The sequence below is a fragment of the Medicago sativa genome, chromosome 4, assembly GCF_051527215.1.
Source record: "Medicago sativa cultivar Bolivia chromosome 4, Bolivia_mono, whole genome shotgun sequence".
NCBI classification, from domain to species: domain Eukaryota; kingdom Viridiplantae; phylum Streptophyta; class Magnoliopsida; order Fabales; family Fabaceae; genus Medicago; species Medicago sativa.
The window spans coordinates 16,081,272-16,106,949 of NC_140752.1; the positions used below are offsets into that span (position 1 = coordinate 16,081,272).

The following is a 25,678-nucleotide window of genomic DNA, read 5'->3' on the forward strand; positions in this document are numbered from 1 at the left end:
CACTTTGATGTTTGTAACAAAATTTATTTGGGTGTGATATTTCATATAACATTTGTGTTGCCTTTTTCATTTTATGCAGGGTTCCTTTGTTCCTTTTATACTCAAATTTTATCTAACTAAAACAGTTCCAGGCTTCCCTTTTGAAATCTTATTTTCATGTTTTAATCCATTTAAATGAAAACCCTGATGAACAAGTTCTAGCTGACAACAATTTGCAGGCCCAAAAGGAACATGAAATACTAGTTTCTGGACCACAAGATGATAAAACCAGAAACAGAGAATTGTACAGAAAAAAAAATGTGCAGCCTTATGCCAAGCTTCAACATGTAGCATGAGCCCTTACAATGCAGCCTTACATAGCAGATTTAAAAATGAATAGAAACCCTGTGAAGACAAATTTCATCGAAACATGGATATATAACCTCATTATACCACTCCAATTCTTAAACGTTAGACATATCTGAAAACGTACAAAGACGTACAAGACGTAACAGTTGTGGCTAGGAAACCAACACACGAAAACCAAAACCAAGGTATCGTATATATGCGGCTACAATGGGAAAAACCAAACAGAATACACCCTAACACTACTAACAGTAACTAACATCAGCAGCACCCCCTAATGCAAAAGTCTATGCTGTCAAGGAGGCCAACTAGCCCAGACCGAAACCTGTCAAGCACATGACGGCCAAACCAAAACTTGTCAAGCACTTGACAGATGCAGCAGTTCCCCCAGACTTAAAACCTTTGCTGCCAAGGAGGCCAACAAGCCCAAACCAAAAGTCCAACACATGACAGCAGCAGCAGTGCCCTAGCAAAGGAAAAACACGAAATAAAACACTCCACCTAACGCAGCAGCAGTGCCCGAGCAAAAGAACAATCTTCACTACTTGTATTTATGATTCACGTGTTATTGATGACGACGACAGATCATTCACATGGTGTTGTGCCTACAAAGAGAACAATCGACATAATTAATGAATTTGTATCAAAATATTTAATTTTAAAAATAACAGTGACTATAATAAAATATAGTACCTGTAACAATTCAAAATAGGAAACACCATGATTCATGACTTGAGAATAAAATGGAACCTAAATAACATGGAAAATACTTGTTAGATCCACAATATTAATGTTACAGGAAACTAAAGAGCACTAGATTTTATGCTTGCACCTGATTTACTTTACTCATAAGTATTGAATTTGGATTGAAGGGAGCTAAATTATTTACACCACCATGTCCATTCCTCCCAAAACTAATTTGTTCCCCCTAAAAACATATACGTATTAAACATAGACAATCAATATGTAGTGTCTCATTGATCATTTAGAACTAAAGTTGAGAAATAAAAAGAAATTAAGTTAACTTACTTGAACACTCTCTTGTGTGCCAACTACATCAACTACTTGAACACTCTCTTGTACTTTAGATGCACACAGGCCCTGCCATTAAGTATTGAATATTAGACATATTCAAAATTATTACTTTAGATGTACACAAATCTTAAAATTACCTCTTGTTGATTTCCACTCTGTTGACTTCTTTTTTGGGTCTTTTTTTTTTGAAATTTTCTTCACAATTTGGTCAACTTTAGAAGACTTCCTTTTTGAAGGAGGACGCCCTTTACTTCGAGTCGGTATAGGGTCAAGAATTTTAATCACTTGATTTTGAACTGAACCATCTTCCACAATGCCAGGGGATGCTTCTTTAGAGGTAAACTCATTTTTTACTTCCTTGATCCAATTCCTCATTTTAAACAAATCATCATCGGTATTAATCACCTCAGAAGCAACTTCATAAAAGTCAGCACATGCTTTATCAACTCTTTGCAATTTAGCATTTCCAACTAAATGATCAAAACCACATTTAACAAGGGTATGTCTTCGTCTTATATCCTTCCTCCACTGAGAGAAAATATAAGAGGATGGCAATGACTCTGTTTTTCCTGTTAACTTAAGAACACAAAGGATGTGCCTACATAAAATACCTTTGAATTGAAACAAACAACACATACAATGTAACTCAAAGTCTTTCTCATTGAAGGATACCTCAAACACTATATCTTTAATTATGTCAAAGTTTTTATTGCTCTCTATAACAGAATATATAGAATTTGATCCTTCCAATCTCTCAAAGCAAGTATGACAGTAAATCATAGAAGCAACCTCCACTTGAAATTCTTTGAATTTTTCATTGGTGAATGCTTTCTAGAATTGCAACTCAAAGCCAAAATGACTTATACAAGCTATCATTGTATTAAATGAACCAAAATCAGCCTTGTTTTCCTTTTCAACTTTATCTCTCAATGCATTGTCATATTGTTCAACAAATTGCTTCAATGCTGTCTTTGAATTTACATATCCATCAAAAAACGAGTTCATACTTTCACTTCTTTGAGTCGTTGACATTCCCGCCCAAAACGTGTCTCTCACATATGCAGGAATCCAACGATTTATTTCATCAAATAACCCCTTCAACCATTCATTATCATGAAGTTCAAAATCTTCAATCATTCTTTCCCACTTTTCCATGAAATCACTCTTACTCAAAGAATCATATACAGCATCATGCAAAAGTGTTTTCATAGACTCGTAATTGGAGTATCTACTTAGCTTTTCTGGAACCTTTTTCATTATATGCCACAAACACCATCGATGACGAGCTTTTGGGAAAACAGCCGCAATTGCATTTTTCATGGATCTGTCTTGATCGGTAATTATGGCATTTGGAGCACGTCCATGCATGCACTCTAACCATGTTTGGAATAACCAAGTAAAGGACTTAGTATCCTCCTTCGACAATAAAGCACAGCCCAACAACACAGATTGGCCATGATGGTTTACTCCAACAAATGGGGCAAAAGGCATGTCATACTTATTTGTTAAGTAAGTAGTGTCAAATGTTACGACTTCACCATAATATTCATATGCAGCCCTACATCTCGCATCTGCCCAAAAAACATTTCGTAAGCGACTTTTATCATCAATGTCTATTACATAATAGAACTGACTATTTTGCTTTTGCATTTTAACGAAATAATTTTGAATAGCCTCAGCATCTCCAGCCCCAAGTCGTAGTCTCCTCACTTTATCTATATAGTTTCTGCAGTCCTTTTCACCAAATGTCATATTCTCATAGCCATTTGCTTCAACAACCATTGATCGAAAATTTCTGCTTACATTTATTCCAGCTTGATCATTGAGTTCTAACCTCCTTTTCAAACGAGGATCCAAAAACTTGCTACTTCTAAAATAGCGTGCTTTGTCAGGGATTAGATCATGATTATGCTCAAGAACAAGTTTTGTAATAGTAACTGTTCCATCTAAAGAAATACATGCATTCAATCTAGCCTTGCACTGGGTTTTTGTTAAAGGATTTGGGTTCAAAAGCTTCTTCGCCTTACTCACATACTTTGATCCACGACTACATGCTAGAGTAAAGTATTTTTTCCCATCATCTGTATTTTTGTTACTAAGTTTAGTAACTCCAAAACCCATAGATTGGGCATAACTCTTGTAATACTCAAAAAGTTCATCTTTAGAGCTAAATATAGTTCCAACCTGAGGTTTTTCATCTTCATGAACAATATCTTCTTCTAAACTATCATCAAAATTATTATTTCCCTCTCTGATTTCCTCTTCATCAGAAGATACAAATACTTCTTCCACTAATGCTATAAATTAAAAAAAACTTATGTTAGTTGACTAAAAAATATAAGTGATAACAACATCACAATAAGCATTAAATACAAAACTAGGCTAATCCAAATCAGTTTCAATATCAAAAATCAAAATCAAAATTGATTTATCATATAATGGTAGTTTGATCAGTTGATGAGGGATGGGTGATTACCCAATTTAAGGTAGTTAACTTACTTGATTTTTGCACTGTTTCCATTACAACTTGACTTCTGGAATTTTGCTGTTTCAATCAAAGCTTTGCGGTTGAAAAAAGAGTCGATAACCGTCAGCGCTGTGGGTCTCTTGCCGAATTTGCTTAGTGCAGGTTGCTAATTTCTAGTTAATTAGCGGTGGATGGGATCTGCTTATTTTGTTTTGTTTTTATTTTATTAATTAATTGTTTTAATATTTTAAAAAAAAAAACCACGTCACTCTCGGGACACTCTCGGGTTGAATAGTGTCGGGAGAAACAGCATTTTTCAACCAAATTTCTTGGTCCTGGTTCATACAAGAGTTTCTCTATCAAGAATGGATTTTCTTGATGAATTCAAGAATGACATGGCAGAATTATCATCCTTAGATTTCAATCCTATTTATTAAAGTTTCATAAAAGAAAATACATAACACCCACCACCCGATGATTTCCGGCCAAACTGAAATTTTATTGGCTAACATTAATTTCGGGACGATTTCTTGATAAAATCTTTTTGATATACAACGTTGCTCTTTTATTTGTTACTTTAAGTACAGCCTTTACTTTCTTTCCTTTTACGTTGAAACGTAGCCTAAAGTTTTCCCAATATTCGTTTGTCCCATGCAAGGCAATCTCAGACCCAGCTCAAAGTTTTCCCATATACACTATCGACTAGGGTACGTGGGTCAAACTTGCCTTTTTGTTATCTAGTCACCTAGGGGGACCTGGATTCCCTGCTGTAACTGCTTCACTCAGTGGTCAATCTCAGCCATAAAACACTGATCCAACAGTTCAGATTTGTTCTGCATGTTTTTACACAGTTTGATCTCAGCCACTTATCTTTGATCAGACGGCTCACACGTCTTACAGCATCCTGCTGTTACAGCAGGAAATCTGCTTCCCTCTCTCTATATGTTGTGGGAACGCTAACATTTTTTCATTCAAGTCTTTCTCTTTCTCTTTATTCCATCACACTTTACAACTTGTTTTGGGAAAACGATGGTGTATTTTGCTAGAGATTCTCTGGTAGAGGCTCAGGTAAATGGTCTAATAAGAATTGTTCAGTAATGATAAATGCTCTATAACTTTCCCGTTTTTGACATGATTATTTTCTAATTTGAAGGTGAAGATGACGAGAAAGTTAATGAACTACAGTACACAGTCGCCACAATTGCAATCAACAAATGTACAGGTTAATGTTCATAATCATTTTAATTTGACTCTTGCAATTGCTTTGCCCATTGGAGCTGTCTTCTTATCTGTCTTAGGATGGGCTATATTTAAGCTTCGCAACAAGAAACCAACACAGCAGGCTGAAGAAGCAGAGGTTGTTGCTGAAAATCAACCAATTCCGGATGCCGAAGATATAGTGGCTGCAGCTGTAAATGCAACAGCCCAGTAATTTCATATGGAATTGGAATAATTAAGTATACTCCCTCCGTCTTTTTTTATAAGCAAAAAACACTAATTCACACTTATTAAGAAAACCAATACTTAGTGATTTGAGGTATAATTTTTTGTGTTCTCCTTGGAATAAGTTTCATGGAAAGATATAAAAATAATTCTCATTGGTTAAAAATTATGGAGAAAATAAAAAGAGAAACAAATTGAATGCAACATGCATTTAATTTTATATTGGAAAAGATGATTTGTTTGAAAAAACACAATAATAACATAAAAGTTGGTGTTTTTTGCTTATATTTTGATACAAAGAAAATGAGATTTTTTTGCTTATATTTTATGACGGAGGGAGTAGAAGGTACAAGAAGGTTGAAGAGTAAATTTTTAACCACTTAGTTTTAATTACTGTTATCAACAAACAAGGTTGAAAACAGAGTTACATGGAGTGTTTGTTTGAGAGATATTGATTTTTACTAATTTGGGTTATGAGTAACTTTTGGTTTGACTTATGTAACATAACATCACGGATGTACCGTGTTCTTTGTTTTTTCAATTAAGGTTACGAGAAGTAAGTGTGAAATAATAGTTATGTTTTTATCCTTCAATTATGTGTCTACTTATTATGGAAAACAAATTAGGGGAAGTACTTTTGAAAATCAAGAATATTCATCACTTATTAATATGGTTGTATATTCAAGAATGAAAAAGAACATCACTTATTAATATGTGATGTGCCGTGTTCTTTGTTCATTTTAAAAATCAAGAAAGTACTTTTGAAAATGAATATACCATTTTTAGGGGAAGATGAAATATATTTTTTACAAATTAATTTTGTTCAAAAATAAAACTATATGAAATTGACGTAGTAAAGGCTTTGCAAGTTGAGTTAATTAAAATTAGGGTTAATATGTGTTTACCCCCTGTAATATAGGTCATTTCCGGTTTTCCCCCTGTAAAATATTTTTTTTGAATTTCATCCTTGAAATTTGAAAATATTTTGGTTTTAGACCTTCATTGAAAATTTCACCCCCTGTAATTTGAGCAAATTTAGGTTTACCCCTCTTGTGATTTGAAAAAAAATTGGTTTACCCCCGTTCATTTGAGCAAATTTCGGTTTACCCCTGCCATATCTTTGACTTTGTACTGTCAAAGCTCATGAAGGTCCAAAACCAAAAATCTTCAAATTACGAGGACGAAATCCAAAAAAAATATTTTACAGGGGGTAAAACCGGAAATGGCCTATATTACAGGGGGTAAACACATATTAACCCTTAAAATTACAAGTCTGAAAACGTTTCTGTAAAAATAAAAGTCTGAAAATATCACTGCATTTAAATGATGATTTATTAAATGTAAAATGTGGACACGTACTTGGCCAAAAATGAGCTGAAATGTCATTTTCCTAAAAACATTTCGTGCTTAGATATGATGAGATAGTCTTTTCTCTTTGTTCTTGTCATGAAGCATAAAGATGTTCAAGTGACTGACGAAAACTTGTAGTGAAAAAGTAGAGTATTAGCCTCTTTTGCAAAATCTTTTTTTTTGTTAAAAAGTGATAGATCATTGCTCAATCTAACTAAGAGAATTTTGAATCAATTATGAAATTTTCTTTTTCAAATGTACAATGAGATTGAATATTTTAATTGTGAATTATTAACTTTCATATTAACTATCCCCGTGAACTTAGCTCAGCTATTTTATAAGCAGGGGTCGGGGTTTGAACCCCGGACACCCTATTTCTCCACAATTAAATTGTATAAGCTCTAGCCACTAGACTACTTGACAAAAAAAAAACTTCCATCATCGGTGAAGTCAATTAAGTTTCTCACCGGTGAAGCACCAACAAAAATACCATTAGATTGAATCAATGGTCTAGATTTTTTAAAGTAAACAATAACAACATCTATTCCTTTTCACACACGACCCTACCCTCATTTCTTCCCAAATTACATCATTTTCAATTCACCACAAATACGTAGAAGATGCTTAAAGTAAAATGGAACAATGATGATAACCAACCTCAATGAAAATTAGCCACCATGATGCAATTGAATGAAGATTATGGATATTTCTGTATTTCGATTGGTTTGATAGCAAAGGTGGAATAAAGGTTAAAATTTGACCAACCACCTGAATTAAATTTCCATTTCCATTACCACTATGACCATGACTCGATAAGATGCAATTTATTTGATTGAATGAAGAATTCTGCTCTTTATCCAATAAAAATTGCTCGCTCCCAACTGAAATTCTAAAAACATCTTTGCGTGAGTTAACACACGTTAGTGTTAATCTCTGCGTGAGTTAACTCATGCATGGGAATTATGAGAATTTCAGTTGGGAACGAGCAAAAACAGTTGGATGAAGAGCAGAATTCTTGAATGAATGTGTCGACTTGGATTGATTTTGTCCCACCACCCTCAATTTGATTATAGTGTGTTATTGTTTGTATACATATTTTATTAAATTGATGAAAGATAATGGTTACTTATTTGGTCTTGTCCAGTAAACAAAACCAACCGCACATAAGATCTGCATCTTCTCAAGTTGCAGAGGACATGCGTGGAAAAAAAAAAGTTGAAGAGGATAGAGATATGAAAAAAAATTGTGAGTGAAAAGGAATAGATGTTCTCGTTTTTATTTTTAAATAATTTTGATCATTGATTAAATTTAATGGTGTTTTTTTTATACTTCATTGGTTATGGACTTAATTGAACTCTCACCCTAAAATCCACCTAATAAGTGATGTCCCTTGCGCACTGACACAACATACAAGGTTGTTCTTTTTAATTCTTTTTTCACAAAGATACAAGTTTGTCTCACTAATGATCCCATTTGAAAACTTCAAATTTTCCCAAAGAGTTGTGGTGGGTTGGATTCATCTTTAAGAGGACACTAAAGATCTATTAACTTCCATATGAGTAATGCATTTTTATTTTAAATTAACCAGTGTTATGCACAAACAAAGGGGCTCTTCCTTTTAAACGACCACCAATGAGCCATCTAGGTGCTACACATGTAGATTTAAATTTGAACTTTTCAGGCAGAAAATTTATCGAAATGTATAATCACTATATTGTTTCATTTTACCTTATATTTCGTAGTGAAAGCAATGAAAGCAAAAAGTGTAGTATAAATTAGTTATAACAATTATCTTTAAATAATAATCAACATATACATATAAACATCAATTAAATAGAAGCAAAAGAGATATCAATAAATTTATATGTCCTAAATATTGATGTATAACTAGGCCAGTGACATAACTATATCAATATCCTTCGCCAACAACTCAAATGGCAGAGCTACACTACCCTGGAATTTTGGAAATCATACCTACCATCCTATTGAAAATAAGATTTGCGCACGCTGAATAACTAAGGTTGTACCTTGCATATGTTAGAATTTCTCTCTCACATATTTGACATCCGGTTAGGATCAATCTCTTTTCATCTGATTTAGTACGAAGATTACTCTTTAGGAACCTATGAAAAATAAATTGTAGTTAAATACCGTTCAACACACTTTTTAAATCGGATGAACCGATTTAAAAAATGTTACAACTGGTCTATATTGAACGTCATTTATCACACAATGTAGAACCACGTTGAATTTCATGGAATTTTATAGCACGTCATGGACCCAAGTAGTGTTCGGTCCACTCTCCCAAGTCTCCAACTAGGATAAATAAAGATTTCTGCTTTCCCCCTGCACAAAACACCCGCGCCCTGCAGCCTTGCCGAAAATGCCTCTGCGTGAGTTAACTCACACAAGAGTTAAACTCTGCGTGACTTAACTCATGCAGGAGTATTTTAAAACATGATAAAACCCAGGAAAACCATTTCTCCTCCAAATTGCAAATCGATAGACGTAAGAAATCATATTGCAATTGCTGCAAATCGATACACCTGAGTAATATTCATGCAATTGCTGCCACTTCATTCAGCTTTGAATTGGTTTTCCCTTGGATTATCGTTGCTGCCAAATCATATTTTCCTTCAAGCTTTGAATCGATTGCTGCCAACCAACTTTTCCCTTGGATTATAATTGCTGCTTAATCATCTATCAATCAATAACATTCATAGGAATCGATTTGCAATTTGAGGGAGAATTGGGTTGCCATGTGTTTTGTGTTTTGTCAAAATATTCCTGCGTGAGTTAAGTCACGCTGCGCTACTTAACTCACGCTGCGTGACTTAAGTTGCGCAATTTTTAACACTTGTGTTAGTTAACTAACGTAGGGGTATTTTGGTCAGTTCAACTGGGTGGGAGCGAAATGTGTTGTGGAAGAGCAGAAATCATAAATAAATGGAGCATATACTAAGAAAAAAAAATGAGTTTCTTTATGTACCACTTCGCTATAGAAAACTGATCAAAGAGATAAAAAGGTTATATTTCTTGTTCAATTAAGGTAGGTGTATTTGCCAATATATCATTTTTGGTGTTGATCCTTCTATATATTGTTATTAGTCACACATCTTAGGAGAGAGGTGAGGAACTTTAAGTGTAACTAAGCCCTGAGTCGATAATAAGTATATATAAATTTGTCTTAATTGTGTAAAGAAGCTTCTAAAAAAATACAATCAAACTTACAGAACAATACATTATTTTCTATTCCTCATTTTCTCACTGAAATTCTTCCCTTTCACATTCACAAAATATACAAACACCCCAAATAGAAAATTAAACAATCAGAAGAAAAAAAATGCACTATCTCATCTATGAGATAAAAATCCTTTCACTCTATCCATGCCTGATCCATTAAATTGAGCTTAAAATCTTCGATGCAATCACTGGATTCCATATCTGTTTCCAATTCTGGCACTACATCAAATGTATTTAATTTTGGAACCAACTTCTCAATTGGACAACTATAGTCCTCTTTTCTATCAATGCTAAGAAAATTTGTCACAACCTTATCATATGGAACTGAAATACTCTTGGTAGTGATTACACCAACTTTTGATAGAGATGATAATTGATCAGAATGTTTGGTTAGGTCATCCACATAAAGCACGTCGTCGATCCGCGCGACAATATTCGACGCCAAACTCTCTAGTACTCGCGAATAACTCTCCTGAATGGATTTTCCAACATCCTAAAAAACACATTGATTTATAAAACTAAGATCAATCTTTTCAATACTCAAGAATTAAAAAAATAAATAAATTGACTTACTTACAATTTCCGGTCCTCTATTTTGTCTCATTCAAGATTTTGGTCATTCTATTTTGTCATATATTTTGAAAACTGAAAGCCTAAATTAGCGAGTTTAAAAATAGAGGGACCAAAATCGCAAATAAGACAAGATTTGGGGATTGAAAATACATTTAAGAAAAAAAGATTTAGGATAGAACATGATTGAAACATAATCACAAACCTTGTTGCATTGGATTTTGCTCACATCTAAGGATGTTTGAGGGAGAAAAGGAAAATGTTGCTTCAAAGATAGTAGAAGGCTTTCTCCTCTCTCTATAAGCATTTCACTTTTGTCTCCTTCAACAATTAGATCCTTGAACATTCCCCATGATGATCTTGAACTCGATCTAGTAGCGCGATTTGCAGGCTTTGAGTTGGTCTTTTTATGCCAAATATAAATAGAAGCCTCTACTCTATTTGCAATCTTTACGGCTTGATGTTCAGAGGATATTTCAAGACTAGCAAACAAACTTTCAGGAGAAAAATTTTCTGATGTAATGTATTTGTAAATAACATCCCCCAAGCTACCTCTTGTAGTCTGTAAAAAGGGTTGGATAAACCATTTTTCCATCATGTTATATACAAAGCATGAGAATATGAGAATAAATATAACAATAAGTAAAGACAATTGATTACAAACAATGACATTGATTATGATAATAGAATATATGTTGAGAGATCTGGGCTGAGTGCAATCACAACTCTGTGACTGCACGTAGTTAGCCATATCTAGACCATTCGATCAAGATTAGACGATCCATATTTTATGCTCAGTAATTTACATTTACAAAAATATCAAAATCGACATTGAAATATGGACCGTCTAAATATGGTTTATTGTGTGCAGTTACACTGCAAAAAAGTTCAAGTCCATGTGTTAAGAGTCCTACATTAAATGTGACATGGTCCGGAGAAATATCTATAAGTGAGAGACATGTCTCACCTTATACATTGGTTTAGCATAGTTGAGTTACACTCAGCCGAATGTTAAGATGGTATCAAAGTCTATCTAAATCTGTTAAGCTATCTACTATTAGGCCATCAAATCACGCTTCATATGTTCAATCCTTAGCGAAAGGGTGGTTTCTTAGTGTATATAATTGTTATGCTAACATTTCAAATAATAAAAAAACATAAGAAGTAGTACCTTTGGAAGAGACTCTAAATAAGCATCAGGAACCTGCATTTCAGCTAGAGTAATGTTGTTAATAGCCATTGCAGCTTTCGATATTTGGTTTGCGCAATCGCGCTTATGCTGCAACTGCTTTCTTGAATTTTCATGGAGACCACAAGGAGGAACTTGAGGTACAGGAAGCCACCATTTCTCTTCTTGTCTCTGAAACGAAGACGAACCATCTTCATTGCGAGCCATAACACCTTGGTCTACATACCTGAACTCTGTATTGACAAAACTGTCAAGTATTTCCTGTATAGAGAGAAAATGGTTAGAAAATTTTGCTATAAAAACTGAATTAATGTGAATAAAATGAAGAAACATCTTACAAGAAGCATGTTATCTAATTTTCGCAAAGCTGGCAGATTGATATAGAGATCCGAGCGTGGTCTACAAGTCATGACCTGATTCAAATATGAAAATAACTAGCGTTAAGCATCAAACAATAATGTGTGTTAAGCACTCACATAGATACCGATATTAGACATGATATCGATACCAACACGTAAACATTAATAATAAAAAAATTATAAAAAAAATTTGTCGAACACACAAGGTGATTTCATCCTTGCCAATTGTGTTTTCTTCATACAAAAGAGTCTGAAATCGAACCACTGACCACTTGCTTAAAATGTCTCAGTCATTAACTACTCGGATCAACCGCGTGACGGTGAAAATTATCGATTTTATATTATATATAAGAATGATCACAGATACATCATACCCCTGTATAGGTTCACATGAAATTTCTAAAGTTATACTTGTACCTCAAACTTGCTTCCATCTGGAAATGTTTGCCAAGTAGGCTTAAATTCAACAATATGATCACTAACACATAGAAGCCATTCCATCTCTCTTTGCCACATTGCTTTCTTTTCTGGTGACAGAGGTTCTAATCTCCAAAGGTTGCCAAAAACAGTAGCTACAGATTCAAGAAATGTATAAAAATATCAAAACTTTATAATTCAAATTTCATTAAATTTCAACACCAAAACTAGCATGAAGAAACTGTTTTGTAAGTGCATACCACATAGATTAGTTATGGCATTAGATATAGCCAAAGCTGTAGGGACACCATTTCCAGAACCTGACATATCTTCTCCAAGTAACAATTTTGCAAACCTCTCCTTCATCATCTCAATCTCTAGCACTAATAATCAAAATAAAATTAAAAAAAATATTCTGTTGAACTCATCATACATAGCACTTCACTGCAAAAACTATAAATTAATAATGCAAACATGGTTTTTGTAAACGGTATACTAGCGCACTTGTATCTGCAACCAAGGTGTTAAATAGCAGTAGAGGTCACTGTCGCGTCAAGGATTTCACGATTTTGGCTGCTACCAATGTTGCATTATGAAATTTCATTTGTCGCTGTGTGAAATATTAATCACAACATTGCAGAAATCTTAATAAAATAATTTGAAATACCTGGCATTGGCAATACTGAAACTTGTTTCTCAAAATTTTCACTGCTTGAATCCTTTTCCTCTTCGACTTCACTTCCATCTCGACTAGTACAATCACATGAAGAAACTTCCCCAACCGGCAACTCCATCGATGACTCCATAACACTACTGCTAGAGTTACTATCTACACTCTTTTCTTCATCCAAATCAACCAAAATCACATCATTACACCCATTTTCACATTCTTTGTTTCCTTCATCATTGTTAACTTCATTTTTCTCAATTAAATCCACACTCTTCATTGTAATTTTCACCTTCTTCAAGAAAACATAGACTATTTAGCACTTTTCTATAGTGCTGTTAGTTGTTGATGTTATTGTTGAGGTTATATTTTTTCTATTTGTTTGGTGTAGTCACTTTCTAATTAGTTGTTAACATGATGTTTTTAAATGATAGATAAGTTCTTGGAATGTTTTGTGAGTTAACTTTGATTGCTTACTTATATTTGAAGGATGAAGACAATCATTATTTCTCAAGATTGATCAAAGCACGTGATATTGAGAGTGACTTGTGAAAAAAATTAAAATTTGAAGAATCAAATTCTTTGGAACGCTCTCTTTAGCCTTATCAATATACAAAGTCAGTATCTGTTCCTCCATGTGACATACATACATGATACGTATATACCTTTTTGAAAGGAGCCAAAACATATATATAGTCTTCATTTTTCTTTTAGTGAATATATAATAAAAATCTGTAAAAAATTCAAATACTAATTAAGGATTAAAATGTTCAATACAATATCATTATAGTAAATGTTAGACTATGTAATCATTTACATTTTTTATTAGTTTAGTTTTTTTTTTTTTACTTTACAACGAAAAAAATCTGTAAAAAAGAATATAATTTACATTTTTATTAATTTTTTGTTAATGTTTCAGATGTATGTTATTAATACTTATAATTGTCTATTGTTGATCCAACGTTCCCTTGTACATGAGATCGAAGATACTCCATTTGTTTCTAAGTGACACAATTGGTTGTTTCAAATATGTTATTGTACAATTTTTATCTTTAATTATCTATTAGAAAAAATTATAAATATTAGATATTTTAAAAAATATTAATCGAGACAAATTCAACAAAATTTTATATATCATTGATCTTTATATATTAATAGCAATTAATAGAAAAATATAGTTTAAGAATATGAATAATGTACATGGTCAAACTATATCAATTAATAGAGAACGGATGAAGTAAATATTTCACATTTTTACATGGTAGATCACACTTTAACTTATTATTTTAACCAAATTATTTTTGCACGCAACTGCACAAACGGACAAAAGCGTGATGCACACATTTCACATTTAATAGGAATACATAAACTATTTACTCTATAGTACATTTCAAAATTCTACGGGAGCCAATGCGAATTAAATGAACTATGTACTAAACATGTGACTCTAAGATTTACTACTTGCTAGTATCTCTATCAACTTTTCCAATTCACCAACCTAGTTGTTATGTTGGTCTTTGGTAGAAGCTCTTTAATTTTTGCTTTTACGAGTTCAGTTGGAACAACCAGCAATAGAAAATTGCTACTTTTAAGATTAGGGAAAGCCTTGTAAGGAAAGTTAGAAATTGTGTTATCATTTGAGGTTAATCTTTATTATATACATTTGCCTTAATTTTTTTTGAAGAGTACATGTGGCATCTTCACATTCTTCATCTCATTTAATGCTTTCTTATCATCCAATCAAATTGAATTATGACTCATTCATTTTTTTATTAGCCAATCAAGATGAACCATGACTAATTTAGTTTTCATCAACCAATCAAAATTGATCATGCCTTGATTTTTTCCCCTATATATAGACAATTTGTTTTTCATTATTTTCATGTGTCTCTTCTCCCATAATTTTTATTTTGTAATAACAAGTATTTTATGTGTTTTAAAAGATAGAAGTTTAACCATTTGGTTGTAGATTATAGGGTTGATTTTCTTTTTTATTTGTATCTAATTGTTAATTGTTGATGCTACTTTCTCAGGGTCCCATTGGAGAGCATGTGTCTACATTCTACGACTTCAAGACGTTCAACATCAACAATATTAATTTTTAGTCAAGGCAATGTTTTGTATTTGATATAGAATCATGATGTTAGAGTTTAGATACCTTAGATTGATTGAATATTTTTAATGAATTGATATGTCGAAAAACTAATCTCAATAAATTGATTTAGTCTTTATCTATATTTATTTTATGAACTTTTGTCTTACACAAATAATATATTACACATGAACTCTTATTTGATGAATCATAATTGATGCTTTTAAACACATCCCCAGACATGTCCAGATATGTTAAACATCATCCTAAAGGTTGCATACAATTGGTTCACATCATCTAATTTGGACAAACATTTTCTTATAAGAAGACATCTAAACTTCATCATGTTTTACTATGACGGATTTTCACTTAACATAGTTTCTTCAATAGAATGTATCAAAAGCTTCAATCAACCATTGATCAATAATCATGGTTTATTTTTTATTTTTTTGACAATATAGGACATGATCCTTTAAGTGTCATTTCATCTCATTTATTTGACAATCAATATATGACTTTTTTTCTCCTTTGATTTGTCAATTAGATAGTTACTATTAAATAAATTTTTTCAGGGACTATTAAAAATATTGTTAATTTTGCTATCTATACTGCATTATAAATAACCTCCATTTGCAAGCAATTCCACGCACAATTTCAATAAAAAAAAATGTATTCTTTTCAATCTTTTGTCTCAATGTCGTGTCTTTTTTCTTTTTGTTTTCTTTTTTTTTCTTTCTAAGTTTCACGTATTTGGTATTATTAACAAGCCAGAATGAATTATATACTTAATAATTTTATATAGTTCACAAATATTCTTTTTTTCCTTTTATTAAGGATAATAATGATAAAACAATTTAAGAGTAATTAATATGTCATTTAATTTAAATTAGAATGATTTCATAAAGGTTAAGAGGTCTCATTTAATTATTAAGAATGAAAATACCTCATTTGATGGATGAGAAGGAAAAAGAAAACAAATTAAATAACATCGTTAATTATAACCCTTAATTAAAGGAAACAACTAAACCAAAAAAAGATGGAAATAAACAAATATTGAAGTATATTATATCAAATAAATGAAAGATATTTAAAATTCAAAAAGTTCAATTTTTCTATTAGTATAAAAAAACTGAATTATTTGAATCTTTTAACTTATTTTTATTAATGTTTTACCTTCATTTCTTTAGAGGTACTATTTAATTTACAAACAATTCATTAATTTTGAAATATTATATTTTTATAATTTATAATACTTATATTTTATGCATCATTTTAATTGGGTTGATCCTATAACTATTAAATTGTATCGTTTAATAGGCCATACATTTTTTTTAAAGAGGTCAACCAAAAAATTAAAATGTTCTTTAAATAATATCCTTAATTGTAGCCATTAATTAAACGAAATAAAAAATTTAAATTATATTGCAAAGAAAGAGTGATGTGCTATCGAAATTCAAATACTTGAGATTACTTAGAAAAAAACTATTGAATATTTTAAGTTTTTTTTAAATAAACAAAAAACAAAAATATTTTTTGTTTTTTGGGAATATTTCATGTATTTGAAAAAATTATCGTTAAATTTTCAAAAAAACAAATCTCTAAATTTCAAATACTTTAATTTGAATAATTTGACATATTTAATATTTTCTTTTTTTGTGATTTTTTTTCATTTTATTAAGTATAATCATGATAAAATAAATTAAGAGTCATTAATGTGGTCATTTAAATTAAAATGATTCTATTAAATGTCTCATTTATTGGATCAGATTAAAAAAATGTTATTTAAATGATATCATTATATGGTAACATCTTTTGATTCACTATTTTTGCTATTTGTACTAATAATAGCATTCCTACTTAAGGTTGACTCATTCTTATGATTCAATCCCCGCTACTAGTGTAATAATCTCTTTGACAGGGGATCTCTAGGTAACTTTGTAAGTGTTCATTGAGTCATTAGACATGTCCTGACCTTGATGTGTTCTCCAGAGTCTAACTCACCTAAATATTTTACGATAAAAAAAAAACAATTTTGTTTAAATTGTAAATTGTAGATTCCGATAGTAGTCGTTGAAAAGCCTCAATCTTTTTATGAAAAATTAAAGTTTGTTGGACGTATTCTAAATGAACTTTTTTTAAAGAAATAACAATAACAAACACAATATAAAAGGAGAATTGAATGATATCCAAAATTAAATTTTTGCTATAATTCAGTGATTTTTCAAATTCAATTTTACGAATTTTCTACAATGTTTATCTTGATTTTTTTTAAAATTATGTCATGTCTTTTAATAACAAATGCACGCAAATGTGTTTTAATACAAAAAAAAACTATTTAATACATATACGGCTAATTTTAAAAAATAAAAATGTACACGAGATATCACTAATGATCATTGTACCATAATGATTCTTGGGGTATAACATTTATGGTGAGAGAGTGTTCATTTTGTCCAATGTAGGAAAGACCTTAGACCATCCACATGGAGCATCTATTTTAGGTGCTTAAGTGGGTCATATATATACACATCATCAATTTTACAATTTTTAAATATTAAAACTGAATAAGCACTCAATCTCGCCAACCGAGCACCTCACAAAAAAATGACCAAATTAGTCCCACCAATAACTCTAAATCGTTAAATTTCAACAATTTTTTTTATACAATTTATTTAGGTAGGGCCTCAAAAAAGTGAAGAGAGAGAGAGGGTGCTTCCATAGCCACCCTTCTCTACAAGCATCATATTTATTTGCTCCATAATTTGGTGCTTATTTAGTATGGTGCTAAATAGATGAAGTACCCACCATTGTGGATAGTCTTAGAGATAAAAGAGCACTCAAAAATATATTTACCTATCTCCAAGGATACTAACAGAGCTCGAAACTCTGAATCTCGAAATTCAAAGTTTGTCCTTCTACTGCTAGGTTAAACCCGTAAGTTGGAAAATTGCCGTGAACTTGAAAATGAATTTTTATTTCAAATTAATCATGAAAAATGAAATATCCCTTATACTTAAACCATCTCTAATCTTGATTTTTTTTTACTGAAAGAATGTGTTGGTTTAATCATTCATGCTAATTGGGATTGCTCGGTCAAACATATTGTCCGAAAGTTGTTGGTAATTTTATGGTTTTTATTAAGGAGTTAAAAAAATAACACCACATAATGAACCAAAATCTAAGCATGTTTGTTTCAAGGTAAGAAATTACATTCCTTGAAATGATATTCATAGGAATGATATTTCTAGGAATAGCATTCCAACTCATGTGTTTGTTAAAAATTTAGATTTCATGGAAATGTTTTAGAAATTATTTAGTTAAAAAGATAAAAATGAAAATAAATGTGAGTGGTAGTGGGAAGTTATGGCAAGCTGAGTTCTATTCTCATGAGAATGTTAGATTCTCATCCTTTAAGCATGGGAATAACAATAGAAGAAATTATGTGCAAATAACATTCATGGGAACAAATTTTCAAAACTTGAAACAAACATGGGAATGTTGCATTTCAAATGTCACATTCCCGGGAATCATATTACAAACCTTGAAACAAACACACCGTAAGTCATCAGGTATATTGGTCATCTCACTTATATGTTGTTTAAAATCTACTTTTGCATCCAATGTGGAACTTTAACTCACATTTGATATATCAACATCTCTCCCTTAACTGTGAGACTCTTTGCGACCCTGATATAGAGACATAACAATATAATGTTAGACGGATGCACGGCATGCTAAAAAAGGTAGGTTGATGGCGGTTTCATGCAAATGGTTTTTTCCCTTTCTTTCATGAGAAACAAAGGGTTAAGCAAATGAAATCCAAAAAGGAAGAAAACAGTTCATCATAATGTAACGAATTTCGCGGGAGCGTAAACTGAGTTGCATAATCACACTAGACTAAGAGAAACTACTCAAGCGAGATTAACATCACATCTTCATTCAAATCCTAAAGGCATTGAATTTATGGATTATCTCACTTATATGTTTGTCACTATATTCTCTTGCATCCAATCTGAAAGTTTAACTCATATAAGACATATTAACATCTTTCCCTTTAAGTGTGAGACTCTTCCCTTCTGTGATTTGGTAACAAAGCGAAATAAAATTAGATGAAGACATATCATGGTAAAGAAGGTGGGTTGGTGGTGATTTAATGGAGTTTATGTTCCTTTCTTTCATGAGAAGTTATGAAATAAATTAGAAAAGGAGAGAAGATAAAAAAATAATTTGAACATGAGAGAAATGATAAGGAAAATAAGGAGTGTGTGCTTTTCTATGAGCGTGTAAGGAATAGAGTGAATTGCCTATAATTTTACTGGTTTGATTAAGGAGTTGGAGATTTTTGAGTAAATATTTAACCAAAAAATTATACTAACTAAAAAAACGCAACATTATTTTAAAATTTCTAATAAGCATTTATTTTGTCAATTCAGCAACACACATATGCTTATTTCCTTTGTCAAATTTCACCAAAGAATAAAAGTGAAGGAATTTGAAGTAGTTGAGGTTGAATAAAAAAAAATATAGCATGAAAGAGAATAACATCTAATAACTAAATTTTAAGATAATAAAAAAATAAACAATTGACAACCGAAAACTAACAAAATAAATTATCATAATGGGATTTCCAAGTGATTTTTTACCGGGTTGGATGATCGTATTAGGTCAATAGCAACCATACAAATGAGATTGACACCACAACTTCACATGAAACCTTAAGACATTAGGTATTTTGGTCATCTGACTTATATGTTGCTGAAAATCTACTCTTCCATCCAATGTATAACGTTAACTCACATTTGACACATTAACATATCCTAATCAATTGTGCATCTATCTACGTCCATAATTATGTTACGTAGTCAAATAAGGTCAAAATTAGACACAACATGTTCAAACAAGTTGAATGATGGTGATTTCATGAAGGAAGGTTTATATTCCTTTCATCTACTAGAATAGAGAAAGGAAACTAGAAAGAAAAATAAAACAAATATCAAGAAAAAAAAATAACATGAGAGAAAAATTAAGGTGAAAAATATGTACTGTGTGTTTTATCCGTGAGAGTACATAAAATAGATTGAATTATCGGTAATTATGTGGTTTTGTTGAAGGAGTTGAAAATTTTTGGGTAATTATTACCAAAAAATTAGACTTAATTAAAAAAACGTTGTATCATTTTAAAATTTCTAATAAATATGTATTTTTTTTGACAAAAATAAATATGTATTTTGTAAACTCATCATAACACATGTGCATTTTCCATTGTCACACCCCACCATAGACCATATGTGAAGGAGTTTGAAAAAATAGAGGTTGAATAGAAGAATAGAATGAAAGCGATTGACATCCACAAATGAAGTTTTACCGAAAAAAATGGTTAATTAAGTAAATGTTTCCTATAAATATAAAGATTTTTTTTAGTTTCTTGAAAAAAAAATTGCATTTTTTTAATCGTTGTAACATTTTTATTTGGCATTTTTAGGGACCAAAAACACGGACTAAAAATTTTACAGGGACTAAGAATGCTGATAAAAAAACTTGACAAAGGCTAAAACTGCTGACGAATTTTTTTACAATAACAAAAAAGTGCGATTTATTTTTGTATGGACTAAAAATGAAATTGTGGATATTTATAGGGACCATTTACTTAATTAACTCTAAAAAAGAATAACAAATGAAATCAAAACACCAATAAATTAGTTCGTCATAATGTTGGGAAACCTACATTGGGTCGGAACATCATATTATGGTAAGAGCAATGACACAAGTGAGATTGACACCACATCTTCACCTGAAATGTCTAATAAGCATGTATTTTGCCAACTTAGCATAACACATCTACATTTTTCCATTTTCAGATCACACCAAAGACCAAAAGTGAAGTAATTTAAAATAATAAAGGTTGACTAAAAAAATTGCGTCAAACCAAATGACATTCGAAAACTAAAATTTTAACATGATAAAAAATTAAACAAATGACATCTAAAACTAACAAAACAGTTCATCGTAATGTTGTGACTTCCAGGGGGAGCCTAAACTGAGGTGGATAATCACATTTGGGTAAAAGCACCCATAAAAGTGAAACTAACACCACATCCTCATCCAAAATTTTAAGGCATTAATTATTTGTGTCATCCCACTTATATTTTTTTGACCACCTACTCTTGCATCCAATATGAAACTTTAACTCACATACGACAAATTAACTTCTCTCTCCTAAATGTGAGACTTTCTACATTTGTAATCTGGTGACATAACCAAATAAAGTAATATTGAGACACAACATGGTAGAAAAGGTTGGTTGATGGGGGTTTCAAGAAGAGATGGTTATATTCATTTATTTCATGAGTATAGAGAAAAAGAATGAGAAAAGGAAATAAATAAAAAAGGAATTTTAACATGAGGGAAATGATAAGGAAAAAAATGAGTGTGTGCTTTTACAGTGAGAGTATATGGAATAATGTGAGTTGCTGGTAATTTTGCGGGATTGTTGAAGAATTAGGAGTTTTGGGGTAATTATTTTACGACAAATTAGACTCAATTAAAGAATCGCAACATCAATTTAATTTTTTTAATAAGTAATGTTTTGTCAACTCAGTGGAACACTGCATTTTTCCATTGTTAGATTCTACAAAAGACCAAAAGTGAAGGAATTTGAAATAAGGGAGGTTGAATAAAAAAAATAGCATGGAAGCGAATGTTCCATAATGTTCAGAGTTCAGTAACAAAAAAAAGGTCCAGAGTTCTGATGGTGACTACAATGAGTTGGATCATCACATTAGGTTAAGGTTAACCATACAATTGACAGCACATCATCATCCAAAATCTTAGTGTATGAGGTATATCGATCATCTCACTTATATGTTTCTTAACATTTACTTTTGCATCTAATGTGGGACTTTAAGTCAAAATGGACACATTAACATATCTTCCTTAAGTGTAAGACTCTTTGTGTTTGTGATATGGTGACATAGTAAAGTAAGATCACACGTAGGCACAATATTGTAGAAAAGGTGGGTTGATCATGGTTTCATGGATGAAGATTTATTATGTTCCCATGTTTCATTAAGTGAGAGAAAGAAGAGTAGAAATTTTTTTTATTTTTTTTTTAACATGAGACAAATGATACGAGAAAAAAGTAGCGTGTTTTGTCCATGGTAATATTAGAAATAGAGCTAATGGTAATTTTTTGGGTTATTTGAAGGAGTTAGAGAATTTATGAGTAATTATTTCATCAAAATTATAGTCAATAAAAAAAACGTTCACATTAATTTAAAATATCTCATAAACATGTACTACAACTAAACATAACACATATGTATTTTTCATTCAGATCGCGCTAAAAACCAGAAGTGAAAGTACTTGAAATGTAGAGGTTGGATAAAAAAATTGCATGAAAGGGAACAACATCCAAAAACTTATATTTAATATAAAAAATTAAGCAATTAAAAACTAAAAAAAGTTCATTATAATGTTCAAAGTTCTGGGGGAGCCTATAATGGGTTTGAGCATCATATTTGACTACGAAAAAAATCCTACAAGTTAGATTGACACCATATCTTTACCTTAAAAGCTTAAGACATTAGATGTATTAGTCTTCCCACTTATATGTTGTTCAATATGTACTATTTCATTCAATTTATAATTTTAACTCACACATGGTACATTAACATCTCTTCCTTAAATGTAAGACTCTCTGTATATCTGATCTGGTGTGATAGTCAAATGAGGTCAGAGGCACGACATGGTAAAAATGTGGGTTGGTGGCGGTTACATATATGAATGTTTTTGTTTGTTTTTTTTCATGAGAAGATATAAAGTAAATTAGAAAAAGAAATAAGATGAAAAAGGAATTTGACCACGAGAGAAAAGATAAGTGAAAAAACTAAGGAGTGCGTGTTTTATCCGTGATGGTATAGAAAATAGAGTGAGTTGCATGTAATTATATAGATTTGTAAAAGGTGTTAGAGATTACTGAGTAATTATGTTACCAAAGTATTAGTCTCATTAAAAAACATCAATTTAAAATGTCTAATAAACATGTATTTTGTAAACTCAGCATAACACATATATATTTTTCCATTGTCATATCCCACCAAAAACCTAAAGTGAAGGAATTAGAAATAACAGAGGTTGAATAAAAAAAACTGGCATGAAAGTGAATGACAAACTAAAATTCAAACCAAAAGAATTCAATGACACTCAGAAACTAACAAAATAAATCATCATAATATTAGGACTTATGCGGGAGTCTACGATTGATTGTATCATCACATTGGGCTAAAACTAACTACACAACTGAAATTGACATCACATCTTCTCCTGAAGTCTTAAAACATTAGATATATGGGTTACCTCACTTATATGTTTCTTAACATAAACTATTTCATACAAAGTGAAATTTTTACTAACACTTGACACAATATCTGTGTTCCACCACCAAGAACTTCTCCCCCGCAATGTCAAACATAAATAACATACCATCGTTGGACTTTCTGGAGGAGTCAGCACCGGTCGATCGACACATTTGAGATGGAACAACCACATAAGTGAGAATGATACTGCATCTTCATCCAAAAATTTCATGGTTAAGTATTAGTTTTTTTTCCCTCTTATTAGTTAATAAACCTCCGTTGTTTTATCCCATGTTTGAATTTAACTGACACTAGATACATCATAATATTGTCTCCCGCAACTATGACAAAATTTTAGCCCGTACTTGGCACGGGTGTCCATACTAGTTATTTAAATTAGATCTCACTAAACTCATTTGGCAATTATTATATCCGTAATCCGTGCCCTTACATGTGTCTATTATAACCCCTCAGAAATAATCTTGTCGGTCAATAATTTTTTAGACTAATTCAATTTTACTTGATTAATTGGAATCCTGTATTTGAATTCAAAAAGTTCATATATGAACGAAATTTACTTCCTGTATTTGAGATGGAGGAAGTACGGAATTTGAAGGATATAAAATCATGAATGTGTTGAGACTTCCTAGAAAATTAATAGACTAAAGTGATATTTAAATAGTAGAGAAAGAAAATATGAAACAGAAATTGCAAACGTGTGAGGATGAATTCATTGTGAAATTGTGAACAGTAAATCGTTGTCGGTGACTCAGAAAGCACAAACAAAATGACAAACAATGAATCAAAATTGCAATTAGGAATTCTAAATCGAGATTATAGTCATGGATTAGAGTTCTTTTGTAAATTGCTGACGAAATCTCAAATTATTTTCTCTTTTAAGAATTCGAGTTAGGGATTAATATAATTAAATCTAAAAGCTTCGGTATTTAATGTCCAATATATTAAATCAAAAAAAGGCTCATTATACAACATTACATAAAGTTCACAAAAAATAAATAAAGACAAAAAAAATATAACACATACTAGCATAAAAAGTAAAAAATATTGGGGGATTGTGACCTCTGTTGGTCTTCTTCTAGCTCCGTCTATGCGTAGGGAAGAACTAATGTTTTATCATTCCCATCCCCATCCTCGACCACATATATTTATCCGTTATCCTACGCATATCCAACGGGAATGAGAAATTAGACCTCATCCCCGTCTCCGACGGATTTGGGTATGCCCGCCCCATCTCCACAATGAATCATTTTTTTAATAAAAAAGAAGTTTTTTTTTCCCAATCCTGGGGGCAATGTTGTAATGCATTATCCAGTAATATGATCACTTTAACATTTTCTTGACCAAATAAATGAGTTGCTCCTTTAAATTTCAATGACAGATTTTACAACATAACAAATCTCGATGGGTAATAAAATAATTTTCTACATTCTAGACAGGTTTGGATATGAGTTCGGGGTGAATACATATATCCTCGTTACTCATCCCGTACACGTGTTTTGAAATCGGGAAAAACTCAAACTCATATACACCTCAGTCAAAACGGGAAACCCCATTAAAACGAAGAGAGTTCGGGTGGGTAGCCACATACATGAATTTTGTTGCCATGTCTAATTTTAATATTTTGTAGTGGTAAAAGAAAAGTACAGTGGTGTAGGGTAATTTTTCAGATTACGCAAAAGGCCTTGAGCGTAGTCCACATGCCATGCGCTAAGGCCCAATATATATTTACTGAACATTAGCCCAACTAATGCTTTTGCTTTTTTAATTCTTAAAATGCATAAATTTATTTTTCTTCCACATATAAGAATGGGTAGTTCCTACAAAATATTTTACATTCTTTACTGAGGCAACTTTTAGGATGGTTAAATGCTATATGTGGTCTATGGTGGACCCTATCATTTAGCCTTTGGTCTCATCGTATCTTCACCATCATACTATACACTCTTCACATGTGGTAATTTGGATGCGGTTTCTCTAAAGTGAACAACTCATTTTAAAGAGTAAAATGAATAATATCAAATGTTAATTCATGGGATGCCTCCTCTCCATTGCACCTCATTATCTATAATAAAAATGTTAATTCACAATACTCCATATAATAAATAAATAAACAAACAAACAAAGTG

At 31.5% G+C, this 25,678-nt stretch overlaps 2 protein-coding genes and 1 pseudogene across 3 annotated transcripts; 1 reads left to right on the forward strand and 2 right to left on the reverse strand.

Annotated features, from left to right (window-relative positions):
• Window positions 1–211: 211 nt before the first annotated feature.
• On the reverse strand, window positions 212–3,991 carry LOC146926729 (protein FAR1-RELATED SEQUENCE 4-like; annotated as a pseudogene). The gene is made up of 6 exons (XR_015005476.1): window positions 3,880–3,991; window positions 1,518–3,671; window positions 1,375–1,446; window positions 1,178–1,273; window positions 1,039–1,095; window positions 212–950 (listed from the first exon to the last, which is right to left on the reverse strand). The product of XR_015005476.1 is annotated as a protein FAR1-RELATED SEQUENCE 4-like (transcript).
• An 831-nt stretch (window positions 3,992–4,822) lies between these two features.
• LOC146926730 (uncharacterized) lies at window positions 4,823–5,303 on the forward strand. Its single transcript, XM_085700226.1, has 2 exons — window positions 4,823–4,915; window positions 5,001–5,303. The coding sequence occupies exons 1-2, from the start codon at window positions 4,877–4,879 to the stop codon at window positions 5,277–5,279; spliced, it is 318 nt and encodes a 105-aa protein (XP_085556352.1). The 5' UTR covers window positions 4,823–4,876; the 3' UTR covers window positions 5,280–5,303.
• Window positions 5,304–9,813: 4,510 nt separating this feature from the next.
• On the reverse strand, window positions 9,814–14,733 carry LOC146926731 (rop guanine nucleotide exchange factor 7-like). Its single transcript, XM_085700224.1, has 7 exons — window positions 13,086–14,733; window positions 12,679–12,801; window positions 12,419–12,573; window positions 11,981–12,055; window positions 11,625–11,903; window positions 10,659–11,015; window positions 9,814–10,376 (listed from the first exon to the last, which is right to left on the reverse strand). Exons 1-7 carry the CDS (start codon window positions 13,363–13,365, stop codon window positions 10,017–10,019), a joined length of 1,629 nt encoding a protein of 542 aa, XP_085556350.1. The 5' UTR covers window positions 13,366–14,733; the 3' UTR covers window positions 9,814–10,016.
• Between the last annotated feature and the right edge of the window lie 10,945 nt (window positions 14,734–25,678).